At 40.8% G+C, this 13,393-nt stretch overlaps 1 protein-coding gene across 2 annotated transcripts in view; it reads left to right on the top strand.

The window, feature by feature from the left end:
* Positions 1-13,393, top strand: part of LOC135715010 (sodium-independent sulfate anion transporter-like) — a 140,629-nt gene that overhangs the window by 106,748 nt on the left and 20,488 nt on the right. The window contains exon 1 of one of the 2 annotated variants that reach the window (XM_065238419.1): positions 11,891-12,149. The exons of the other annotated variant lie outside the window; for it this stretch is intronic. Within the exon in view, the coding sequence (XP_065094491.1) occupies positions 11,891-12,149 (259 nt within the window). Of the gene's footprint in view, positions 1-11,890; positions 12,150-13,393 lie in introns of those variants that run through there. 2 annotated transcript variants of the gene reach the window in all.

Here is a 13,393-nt window from a genome sequence, read left to right as displayed (position 1 = left end):
AATGATGATTGATCAGGGTATTTGTTAATATTTTAATATTTTATTTATTTTTAACACTACAGCCTATAGAATTCGTTACAAGTTTAAGTGCAATAAACCGTATTCATGCTATTCATGAATGTAGTTATACTTATAGTAACTACCATTCTAACTTGCCCCGGTGTACCTCAGCACTTAGGCATTCATTAGATTAGATAGAGAAAAACTAGGATATCAAACATATCTGAAAACCCTATAGGCTGTATATTGAACTAACAATATTCCCCAGCTTATAACTTTTTTTTTAATCGATAATCCAACAGTTTAATTTCTGTATGTATGTATTTAAAATCACAGCAAAGCCTGCAGATAGCCCAAGCTTACTCACTTTAAGGTGAATATCTAAAGATAACTTTATCTTGAAACTTCAACTTCACAAGCAGGGAGTTAAAATTCAGTCATCCAGTCTTCTTAGTGATTCATCTTAATGGTATCCAGATTAGTGAGTCGTGAGATTATTGAGTGTTCAATAAGCTGGAGATTAGAGTGGTTCAAAGGATCAGTGCAGTATGAATTCAAATTCAAATGAGCAAAAATTTTGTAAGAATTACCAGGACCAGATTTGAAATCGATTAAGCTTAATCTAACGTATTTAAATCAACTTACCAAGTTCTTTGTACTGCGAGCCAAGATTCACGAAAAAATCCCGGTACTTAAGAAGAATGGATGCCATTGCATGATAGTTGTTCCATCGAGTTTTATTAGGAATGGGTGGCAGTTGAGTTTGTGAAAACTTGAACGCTTTCTTAAATTCAGTTTTGCGGTATGCTTTCACAACTTTTACAATATGCTTAATCGACTCATCATCACGTTCTGACGACTGCGTAACGTCGTTCACTACAAGATTAATGGTGTGTGCACCACACCGAATGCACTCGACTTTAAGGTCACGACTTAGTGACTGTTCGTATTCATCCGTCAGTTGTTCACAGTGAGTGTAAGCATTATCGTCTTCTGGAACATCTTCAGAATCGTCCTGCTTATCTGGGTTACATCCACTCACTTCAGGTTCAGGTTGCTGAACTTCCTTTTCGCTCAGAAGATCAACAGTTTTAACTACGTTCCTTCCGTTATCCACTGTCACAGAATAAATTTGCCAACGCTTTATTCCAAATTTGTTCAAGAGCTCTTCTACCTTCTCTTTCAGGTATTCTGCTGTATGCTTTTCATGTAGTTCAATAACACCTGTAATAAAATTGAGACGAAAAACATGTTGCAAAGAATTACGTTACAAAAAGAACATAACGTCTACCTTTATAGTTGGAGATGCTTAACGTAAAATTTTAGACTAAGAGTGGACATTTTATACGATAGATGAGGAGATGAAAGTATAGAATTGATATTTATGTTAGAGTACGGCAGTGTGAAAATTGTATATAGTAGTAGAAAGCGAGCAAAGGACAACTTGGAGTGGTGCCGACTGGGATTGAACCCAGGCCCTTTGGGGATAGAGGCAATCACGCTTACACACACACACACACACACACACACACACACACACACACACACACACACACACACACACACACACACACACACACACACACACACACACACACACACACACACACACACACACACACACACACACACACATACACACACACACACACACACACACACACACACACTTTATCCGGGGGAAAGTAGGCTCAAGGTGCCAATGTAGTACAGAAAAACAAAGTACTTACCGAGGGATCGTCTTATCAACTTCAGCTCTTTGTACTGCTGAATACTGACCGCAAGAACACTGCGATTCATTTTCGATGTTGTGTCTAATTTGAGGCACACCATCTCATCTTTCACTTCTTCCCTTATGTACACATCCATTTTATTGCTCGTATCTTTAACATACTGCACAATGTTCTGTTTATTAATCTTAACATTTAGTGCTCTCAGTAGAGGATCAACAATGTCACGGACACCTTCCCATTCGACAGCGGCGAAGGGAGCATTATGACAGGTCACAATTTTTATCAACCCCCCAAGAACTTTTTGTTTCGCAACCCGCACTGTTACCACTTCTTCCTTCCTCGGACGCTTTTTTCCACGAGCGGCAATCTCCTCCTCTGTTACTTCTTTTCCCAACTTTAAAACGTTGAAACTTTCAGGGTGAAAAGTTTGAATGTGCCTGAGGCAGTTCGTCACAATAATTTTTTTGGGCGAGAACTTACAGTTGGTGCCCAAACTGCACCTAAATGCACCATCTTCCAACACGAATACCGAACGAACTTTTTCGGATACGTTTGATTTTTCGTCTCCGAACGACGCACTCATGATTTCACAACACTCACGAACAGTATATAAGCAACTGAAATAGGTAGCAAAAGAAAAGCAGGCTGCGACTAGACTGCATAAAACAAAGCTGATAGTAGTACGAGAATGAAAAGTGATACATCAGAGAGAGAATAACTAAATAACTTCTCTCTTCGGCAAGAGCAACATGTGACATGATTAATTTCGTTTCTGTCGCGTACAAAGCATTCTACTTAAAAGCCTTTATATGTTTCGTAAGCAACAATGAGATGTGAAACATTTTGTGTATCATGATAAAAAAAACCTCGTTATTTATCATTATTGCGTCAAGCTTGCAACAATGATAAAGATACAACATTTTTTTGTCATGAAATTTCAAAACAATGATCATATGTTTGTCATATACTGGTTAGTCATTTTGGATTCACTGCTTTTTGTACAATTTGCTGTCAGAGAAACATATGAGCTTTTCTCATGGAAACTCTACAGCTTCTCGATTTATTTACATGGGTCTCCCCCAGGGCTCATGTTTAAGCCCCCTTTTGTACAATTTCTATGTCAGAGAAATTGACAATTGTCTAAGTGACAACTGCACGTTGAGACAACTTGCAGATGATGGCGTAGTGTCTATGACAGGGCCCAAAGGGGTCAACCTGCAAGGACCCTTACAGGATACCTTAGACAATTTGTCTACTTGGGCTATCCAGTTAGATGGATATCCCACATTGAGTATCTGAGACGAAAATGCCAACAAAGGATCAATTTTCTCCGAACAATTACCGGAACGTGGTGGGGAGCTCATCCGCAAGATCTTCTAACGTTGTACCGGACAACGATTTTATCGGTTTTAGAGTACGGTAGTTTTTGCTTCCAGTCGGCGGCTAAAACTCACATCATCAAACTGGAACGTATCCAGTATCGTTGTCTTCGTATCGCGTTAGGATGCATGTACTCGACTCATACGATGAGTCTCGAAGTGTTGGCGGGCATGTTGCCACTATCGGATCGGTTTTCGGAATTGTCCCTCAGGCTCCTCACCCGTTGTGAAGTAATGAACCCACTGGTAATCGAAAACTTTGGAAGCTTCTTGAGCTAAACCCTCAAACTCGTTTTATGTCATTGTACTACGTGTATATAACTCAGGATGTCAGCCCTTCACACCATAATCCCCATCGTGTATGCTTCTCCGACTTCGGCAATTCAGTTAGTTTTGATTTATCTATGACGCGGGAGATTCGTGGAATCCCAGAACATCATCGTTCCATGATTGTTCCGTCAATTTACGCTGCAAAGTTTGGCCAAGTTGATTCCGCAAGATCGTTCTTCACAGATGGATCACTAATAGAGTCGTCCGCTGGTTTTGGTATTTTTAACGAATTTCATAGCGCCTCTCGAATGCTTCAAGCTCCTTGTTCCGTATATGTTGCTGAACTGGCGGCAATATACTATACGCTAGAAACGATCGCCTCACTTGCACCAGATCACTATTTTATTTTTACGGATAGTCTCAGTTCTGTCGAGGCTATTCGATCCGTGAGGCCGGTAAAGCACTCCTCGTATTTTCTCATGAAAATACGAGAGCTTCTGAGTGCTTTATCTTTAAGATCTTTTGTCATCACCTTTGCATGGGTCCCATCTCATTGCTCGATTCCGGGCAATGAGAAGGCGGACTCACTTGCTAAGGTGGGCGCTATGCAAGGCGATATTTACGATCGACAAATCGCCTACAATGAATTTTTCTTCATTTATCGTCAACAGTCGCTCGCCAGCTGGCAAAATAAATGGAGTGAAGGAAGTTTGGGACGATGGCTATTCTCGATCATCCCTAAGGGGTCGAAGAGTCCTTGGTTCAAGGGGTTGGATGTGGGTCGAGACTTCATTCGTCTGATGTTTCGCCTCATGTCCAATCACTATTCGTTAAACGCTCACTTGTTTCGTGTTGGGCTGGGAGACAGCAATCTCTGTGAATGTGGACAAGGTTTCCAAGACGCCGATCACATTATTTGGTCTTGTGCTGAGCATCGTGGAGTCAGATCTGAGCTGTGCGATTCCCTTCGGGCTCGAGGTAGACAACCTAATGTTCCAGTTCGGGATATTTTGGCTAGACGTGATCTGGAGTTTATGAAACTCATATATGTTTACTTTAAGAATACTAACCTTAGATTGTAAGTTTGATTAACCTTGTGTTTAGTTTGTGTATTGTGCGTGTAGTTTTTTTTTTAATGTTTGTTTTCAAGATGAATAGAAATAAGTTCATGTTTTAGGATTAATTAAATATTTGTATAATAAATCATATTTCAAACCTCCTTCTCCCTTTCCCCATCCAAAAAAATTGTAAATCTCCACTAACCTCGACACGACCGCGAGTAATCGGTTCAATTCCTTTAACTCTAGATTTAAGACATTATTCGTGTATAATGCAAATGATAACTCGGCTCTGTAAAGTTTATTCGATTGAGCCTGTTTAAATAAATTAATATAAAAAAAAATCTCTGCTTGATAATCTTCATTCAAACCTTACCAGCTTTGAACGTGAACGAAACCTATTGCTGCCTAGCTGCCTTACACTTACCAAGGGCGAATGGTTGTCCGGCTTGATAAGGCGGAAAAACTCGATCTGCCTGACAAAATACACAAAATCCGGCAAATTACGTACCCCGCACGTATTACAACCCAACAAACAATTTGAGTTGATTAAAAGCTGAATAAGCCATTTTTTAGCTGACGAAGTTCAGTTTTCTCTGAATAAGCTCTTATTCAACATTGAATGTTTGTTGGGAATACTCGTCGAAGCAATCCCGTTCCCATGGCTTGGCAAACTGCCGCTGGATGAAACTGCGAACCGAGCTCTGAATTACCACTGTGCCGTTGTAGTAACGGTGGACATCCATCCTTCCTCTTTTGGTGCTTCTGCTGTGCCTTCCGGATGATCCTGAATCAGCAAAAACTTATTTTTCTACCTCTTCGTAAAGCTGTGCATTTGGAATAATGAATGCGAAAAATAGCGTGGAGCAACGGATGTTATACGAAGTACCGCACACAAAGGACTGCTTGCAATTGAATGAATGGTTATGTTGACTGCTCATGAAAAAAAGGACAGGCAGAAGCCCTGATCCTGATACGGTACCGTTTCTGCGATACACCACCGTGATTTTGTTACGCAGTCTCCTTTAAAGTAGAACCTCACTACATACGTGTGTTCTTCGGTTTCTCGTTGGCTAAGTCCGTAGCGGCAGCGCTGACGATATCGAGTGATTGGTAGCGATCTTGTGAACTTAATCACGTCTCATGACGGTCCTGGTCTTAACATGGCCGTGGGAATGAAAAGAGAAACTCGACGAAGATTATCTGTCAGCTTGATGTGTTCTTCGTCTTCCTGACCGGTTTTCACTTCGATTTCGTCCGGTTGAGAAACGAGAATCGCACTCGCCGGAAACATTGGTAGCGGTTACTTCAACGTCCTCCTCCTCTTCGGCCTGGGAAATGACGGCGGCTACTCTGGCTGAACATTCCGCGGGGGTAATGGTTGGTAGCGTTGCCGTCGGAGCTGGAATTGGGTGTTAATCGATTGTTGCCCCACCGGGGAGATGTTTTCTAAATCGGAAACTGTAGCGGCGGATTTTGTTGGAGGAGCCACGGTTGGAATATTGCTCACCACGCTATGTTTGATGTGCTGTGATGGGATCTTCACGCTGTAGCTAATTTGCATCGTGCTAACGAGAAGGCGATCGGAGTTAGTTATTACCATTACTGCTCTTACGACTACTGGATGATTTTTTTAAGTGACAACTGGGACTGGCTGCTGAGAAGAAAGAACAGCTGCTGAAAGCTGGCTGGAACTGTATGTTCTTGCTGGTAGTAAACAGGAACCGGCACAGGTTCTTCCATAATATTCAAGCTATTCGAAAGCCGCAGGATACAATTGGGATTACTTTGTTTACAAACAAAACTGACGTCTAATATGAAAAGCATATTCTTAAAGGGAGTAAACGGAGTAAGCAGAGAAAAAAAATCGATGAACGTCGATTAAATATTGAGGTACATTGAGTTACTCGCGAGCTACTCGCTGCAAAAAAGCAACTAAGAGTAGCCCTGTCTCACCCCTTGGACAAAGGTGAATCCAGAAATGAGATGCAAAGTGTAGAGAAAAACAGAACTAAGGAGCACATGGATTAGAATAATATGGTGAGACCAGTCCAAATACTTTTTACAATAAAAAAAAACATAAACTAAATAGGGGAAATGGATGTAACGTCGGCCTAAATGCTCCTAATTTGGGCCCATACTTAAATTCAGCAATTGACTAAATTTTCAATAGCGACCAAAAATGTCCATTAGTACCGTCCCAATGACGCGTTTATCTAGATAAAATTGATAAATAGCAGATTTTAAGCGATGGGCCTAATCTTAGATCCATAGGCCAACATTAGAGGCATTTCCCCTACGTGCCAGGATTCAAAAGAATATTTTGAAACTGGAAGTATGTGTGTGTGTGTAATAATAATACACTGTCTCCCCGCGCTCTTCGCGTAATACGTACCGCGTAAATCGAATTCGTGAAAATGGAGTACACGTAGCATATGGGATTTGACCTAATAGGGACCAACATGGAATATCTCGCGATCCTGGACATATAGAAGGTTACTGTCTTGGGCAAAGTTGTTCAGTGGATCAAGACCTAAAGGTTGGTGCACAGAAGTTCGGAATTTTCTCACTCAGACAATGGTCACGACAACGCCAGCTCAACAGAATGGGCAGCCCCCATCAAGAATACTACTGCTACTCTCCCGTATGTCGCAGTGCGATGAAGATTTGATCCACAGAGAGTACTGCAAACCAGGGGCCTCATAGCCTAGTCAGTAAAGGCACGGTATTACCAAGCCGGAGGCGGCGGGTTCGATTCCCAGTCCGGTCGAGGGAATCTTTCGGGTTGGAAATTTTCTCGACTTCCCTGGGCATAGAGTATCGTTGTGCTTGCCACACAATACACAAATTCATGCATTGGTATTGGCATCGAAAGTTCTTAATAACTGTGGAAGTGCATTTAGAACACTAAGTTGAGAGCACACAATAAGCTAATATGCGCTAAGCAATAAGCTTGAAATGCGAACAAGAAAAAGAAGAGTACTGCAAACATCACACGCTGGTTAGGAACACTGAGAATGCACTCATTGAACATTCTGGAACATCAAAGATGAGAACGTTATCATCGATCACCATTCCCATATCAAGCTGATTGACTTCGGATCGGCGACGTTCGTACAGGAAGAGTAACTTTTCTCTACCTTCTACGGCACGACCATGTACTGCAGTCCGGGAGTGTTGGTAGGCAACCGCTACTCCTGCCTTGAACAGGAAAGGTGGGCTCTCTGTGTGACACTGTACGTGTTGCTATTCTTCGAGAACCCATTCGTGGACGTTGAGGAAATCCGTTGACAAGAATCCCAAAACTCGGATCACCATCCAGGAGCTGCTGGAGCCGCCTCCTGGATGACGCAGGAAATCAATTCGTCACAGTTCAATTTTTCCAAAATCGTCGAAATCAATCCGTAGAAATACTACATAGATGCAAATATCTGCTCCAGCCAGACGGAACTGTCCATGTCGCCACACAGCCTTTCGATATTGGATGATGTAGATAGTGAAGATGAGGATTATTTATTATTATTATAGTCCATCTGACTTGATAGTCTCAACGAAACACTTAAATCTAAATGTAGTCACTCATTAAAAATAAAATGGTGGATGCGTATCTACACACTTAGAAAAAATCATGTAAATTTAGGTGCTCTGAGACTGACATATACGAGCGTCAATATTGACATAAAATTTAGTCATAACAGGTGCGAAATTCAGATCAATCAAGTGTACTTTTTGTCGAGTAATTGACTTTTAATTCTCGGAGTACTTAGTTTTACATGACATGTTTGTTCACGTCTCATCTTTTATGTTAAAGATGAATTCCGTCAAGTGTAAAATTGGTTATTTCTAAGTGTGTATGTCTGGAGCTCTACAACAGGCAATGTTAGTGAATGTTTTTGCTTCAAAATCCGTGATATATCTGGAAATCAATACAGAAGTGCATTAACTTCCCAATTCCATGACAGTTTCTGCACTTCTGCATTGACTTTCAAAGATTCATATTAAATTCACCCGGTCGTCGTCGTGACGTCGGCATCTTCCGTTGCTCCGGTTCCGGACCATAGCAGTACGGGTAAGTTGGAGGCTCCTGCGAAATTATTTGTTGCGGAAACCGAAAGTTGTTTGTGTCAACAATCAAATTTTTACATATCCTTGCTGCGCATTCGTAGAAATAATGCAGTGATGCCAGTTACTTTAGAGATCGCAAAAAATATGTACCACGGGAGCCAAACAGTGCCAATGAGTGAGCCATGGTGTGCCCTACTGTGTTTTTGGCACACTGTACTGAGTGACCTACCCTTTGGTCTTGATCCAATGAACAACTTTGTCCAATACAGTAACCTTCTATATTTCTAGGATCGCGAGATATTCCATGTTGGTCCCTATCAGGTCAAATCCCATATGCTACGTGTACTCCATTTACGAGATTCCCTCACGTTAACGGAATCATTCGAGACCTACGTAAATGTAATTCGTGTAGACCGAGTTCGCGTTGTTTGGGGGGAGAATGTAACCAATTGATAGAGGTTATACATACATCCAGGGCTTATTGAAATTGAAAGTGACTCTCCAGACATTCTGAAATGGATCTGCAATAGAGCTATCACCTTCTAACTCCCGGACTAAAGCTGTCTACAATGACCATAAATGCGACATTGTAGAGAGAGTTCTTCCATAATAACACTGGCGACCAGTGGAGGTTAGAGGGAATACTTGTCATGCCAATTGAATTCAACTGAGTAGATCAATTGACTTGCCTTATCAAAACGCAGCTTTGGCAAAATTCATGTAAATTTAGGTGCTCTGAAAGTGACATAATATTAAGTAATAACACATGCGAAGTTCAGATCAATTTCGTCGAGTAACGAACTTTTTAGTCTCGGAGCACTTTACATGACATGTTTGTCATGCGTCTCATCCTCTATGTCAAAGATGACCTCCGTCACGTGTAACATTAATTATGTCAAAGTGTGTGGGTTTGAATTCGTAGAAAATGTATCAAAAAAACAGCACATAATCCCACTCTGTCGTATGTATGGCCTTCAGATATTATTAACTCACCATTTCACTCCAAGAGCCACAACACCTAGCGCATACCCACATACCATCCACCGGAAAGTTCCACCGGTTATAAAACCGGCTATTTCACCCGAAATTTGAAAATCTGCTGAATCATCGTTGCTTTGCAAATTTGCTTTTACTTGTTTCGCTGATTCCAAACAGTCAATAGGTCAACGTTGGACCCCTTCCTATATACAGACACAGTACACTCTCATTAATCAGTTGCGATGTTTATTTTTTTTTTAATCGGCACATCCATTCACGCCCATGTCAGATTGAAAATTTGTATTTGAAATCTATGATTTTCGTTTCGTTTCTTTCGCCGGAATAATGGGAGTGTACTGTAGAAGCTGGTGCGAGAAGAGCCCCACACGCGAAGTTTTGATCTATCACTCTCTCTCTAGCCAGCACCGAAAAACTGGCAAACGACAATTTTGGCACTGGGTTGTGTTCGTACCCCCTTTTCGGGGCATGTATGGGTCACTGATCGTGAAATTGGAAAGATTAAAAAAAAGCGACTGTGTACACGAGAAAGTGTTTTAGCTGCTTGAAACTACACGCTGAAAGTCAACTACCCAGATTTGAGGTAACAAACGATTTATTAAAATGTATGTCCACCTCCCAAGAACTACTTTTGATTTCCAAATTTACCCATGCTTGGGTTAACTATATCATAACATTTAAGTTTACGATTATAAGCAAATTCTCGCGTCACTTTTCAAATAGACCGATGTAACAAATGTAAACAAATCGAGTTAAGCGATACAAACTATTGCTATTCTATCAGTGTATGTGATACAAAAACATCCATCCAAATTTACTTTCATTTATTTAAGATAATCATAGGTCAAAAATTGTCCAATGTACAGTTTGAAATGATGGGTACATGATTGTTACTTCGGTCATTCGGACTGCCTAACATGATTGGTGCTTATTTTCCAAAGGCGGGGCCAATCTAAAGTTAGGTACTATACTCTGAAATCTGTGAAAGGGAATCTAGTATCATGTAGACAAAACGTCCAATGTAACAGTCATTGATTATGTCATTGAGAAAAATCGTCCAATGTAACATGTCCGATGTACAACTCGACTTGTCAAAACGTCCGATGTGGTTTTTTCTATGTTGTAGCATGCAATTCAAAGTAAAATTTGTGATTTTACCGTTTCTTCTGAATTTTCAACGTTATTATACACTGACTACATTAAAAATAGTATTGCAAACTGTATTGTTTTTAAACAGTTAAAATAAAAATCTGTCGAACTTCAACTTCGATTTTCTCAAAATGGTGGATATGTTACATTGGTCTATTTGAAAAGTGACGCGAGAATTGTGGTTTAATTGTTTGAATATTTTATTCAAACATTAATGAAGTTGACCTACCTTTACCCATATTCTGGTTTGGGTGTTTCTTGGCAAACAATATCTAGATTTGGATTTACTGATCTTAGCGTGAACCGCATGATTCAATGGATTACTTTAATTGGGGTACAAATTGCTCTGATTCGGCTCTGCTCTGGTTAATTGATCATGACCTGATGAATGAATCGGAGCCAACTAATCATTTTTCAAAGGCTCATTAAAACCTGAATAAAGCATTAATTCATGATGACTGTTGAAAAAATCATCCCTCTTCAACAACAAAGCTTTCTGGATTTGATCGATTCCTCTCATCGAAACTTTCCGCCATCGAGCATCGTTGAAAGTTTCTCTATGCGGCGGCATCCAGCGATGCCACAAATACCGATTTTTGCACACGAAAAAAGTAGGGACCCCGTGTTCAAGTTGATACCGTTTCTTAGTTCAAAAATAGTTAATTCTCGCGACACTTTTCAAATAGACCAATCTACATTGATCGATTCTCTTCATCGACTTTCTATTTTGTAAATAACTCGTCAACGGAAATATCTTAACACAGCCGTTGTGATCCAAAGAGAAAGTCGACGCAGAGAATCGATCAATGTAGATAGGACCTATTGAGAAGTGACGCAAGAATGGGGGCTAACAAACTTGTTCCAGCGCCTTACGGTATCAACATAAACAAGGTGGTCCCAACTTTTTTCGTACACAAAAATCGGTATTTGTGGCATCGCTGGTTGGCAGCGACGAATCGGGAAGGGGATTTCCCCTTCGTTCAAAGCAAACACTGATCACCGAAAACCGGTGACCGGTGGTGGCGCGCGCCGCTTTGCATATGTAATCGTGACGACCCTCGCGTGTGAAATGCCAAAATATACAAGCCATCCGGTCTTGTTTGGATGGGGCCGAACTTCCACGAAAATAGTCCCAAATTAGCATGATCATCCTCAGTCGGGTTCGATCGATCGTTCGGTCGGGTTGTTTGGCAAAATTCGCTAGCGATCATCCGTGAGTGCGGAACGAAAAAAAAAAACTATGGTTCTTCAGGATCTTGGAACGAACTTTCGCAAACGGTTGGCACAGCGTGTCGCTGCGGTCAGTGTGCGCGATCTGCAGGCCACGGTGAAGCGAAGAATCAGCATCTTAAGCTGGATCGGGACGTACGATCGGGAGGATTGGGTGTCGGATTTCATCGCCGGAATCACACTCGGATTGACCATCATACCGCAGAGCTTGGCGTACGCACCGCTGGCAGGACTTCCCTCGCACTATGGACTCTACGCGGCTTATATGGGTGAATAACAGAGTGATGTTGTTGTTTGTGTCAGGTGCCTTACCCGGATAGTGAAAGTATTTACGTAAAACTAGGATGTTCGGTTGTTGAATTGCAATGTTTTTTGTCCAGGAGTGATAATTACTGCAAGAAGGCCGCAAACATGCAATTCCCTTCTCGGGTGGAACATTCAGTGGATTCATTTTGAAAAAGTGATGAATTTCTGATAGGGAACCCTCCAGTTCGTATGATTGCCTAAAAATATGAACCTGTGCAAAAAATGGTAAAGATTGATTAAGGTTTAGAGGTCGCGCAAATGATTTGCAGTTTGTATGGGAATTACTATGGACAAATTTAAAAAAAAATCACTCTAACTTTGCTTCTGACCAAATTATGAAAATTTATGTTGTTCGCAATGACCAAAAAGTATTGAAGCTGTTCCGATCAGTTTTACAGCATATCAAGAAAAATAGAAATGCGAAAAAAAAATACGGAATAGGATAAATTGACAGATGAATATATGCAAAACAAAAACGTCAATTTCATCCAAACAACAATAGGCTTGTTGATCATTGTCATGACAACCACAAACTAATTTTGATCAACGTATGGACAACTTGAACCAAAGTTCTATATAGAGCAGGAATTAGGGCGTAACAGCTTTTGTAAACAATGACTTTTCTCGGTGATTTCACGAAAGCCATGGCTTTCACTGGCAAATCGACATTACCATCGAGTAGGGGAAGACTTCCCCTACCCGATGGATTTGTTGGTTTGTGTAGGCGTGCCTTGAATTCCTAGAAATCAACAAGAGAAGTCATTGTTTATAAAGGCTGTTACGCCCTAATTCCAGCTCTATCTAGAGTTAGAGCAATGCAAAGCCGACACGGTAAGAAAAAAGTACCCAAAAGTAAGTTCTTTTTACTCATCTCAGCACTATAGTGCAGGAACCCAAAAGTAGATAAAGTGGGTCAAAGTAGTTTGTGTTTACAGCACATGTCAGGTCGTGTCTTCTTGTATAAAAGTACTGGTTTATTGGGTGTCAAGGTAATATGTACAGTAATAAATGAAAGGTGGTACATTTGATCAAGGTGTTCAAGGGTGTATCGTTAAGGTGTTACAAATACAACATCCCCCCATTACCGTAAAAACAAGTAATCAAATCAAACGAACAATCATGGAACAAATTGTGCCAATCTAGTTGGTTTTCTTATTTCACGTTTTGGTCTGCTCACTTCATATCGATCCATGTCTGCTTGAACGGA

The sequence above is a fragment of the Ochlerotatus camptorhynchus genome, unplaced genomic scaffold (assembly GCF_037179485.1).
Source record: "Ochlerotatus camptorhynchus isolate MF236.1 unplaced genomic scaffold, CSIRO-AGI_Acam_v1.1 ptg000778l, whole genome shotgun sequence".
NCBI classification, from domain to species: domain Eukaryota; kingdom Metazoa; phylum Arthropoda; class Insecta; order Diptera; family Culicidae; genus Ochlerotatus; species Ochlerotatus camptorhynchus.
The sequence above is the reverse complement of the archived record's forward strand: the minus strand, read 5'-3'. Positions and strand labels throughout refer to the sequence as shown.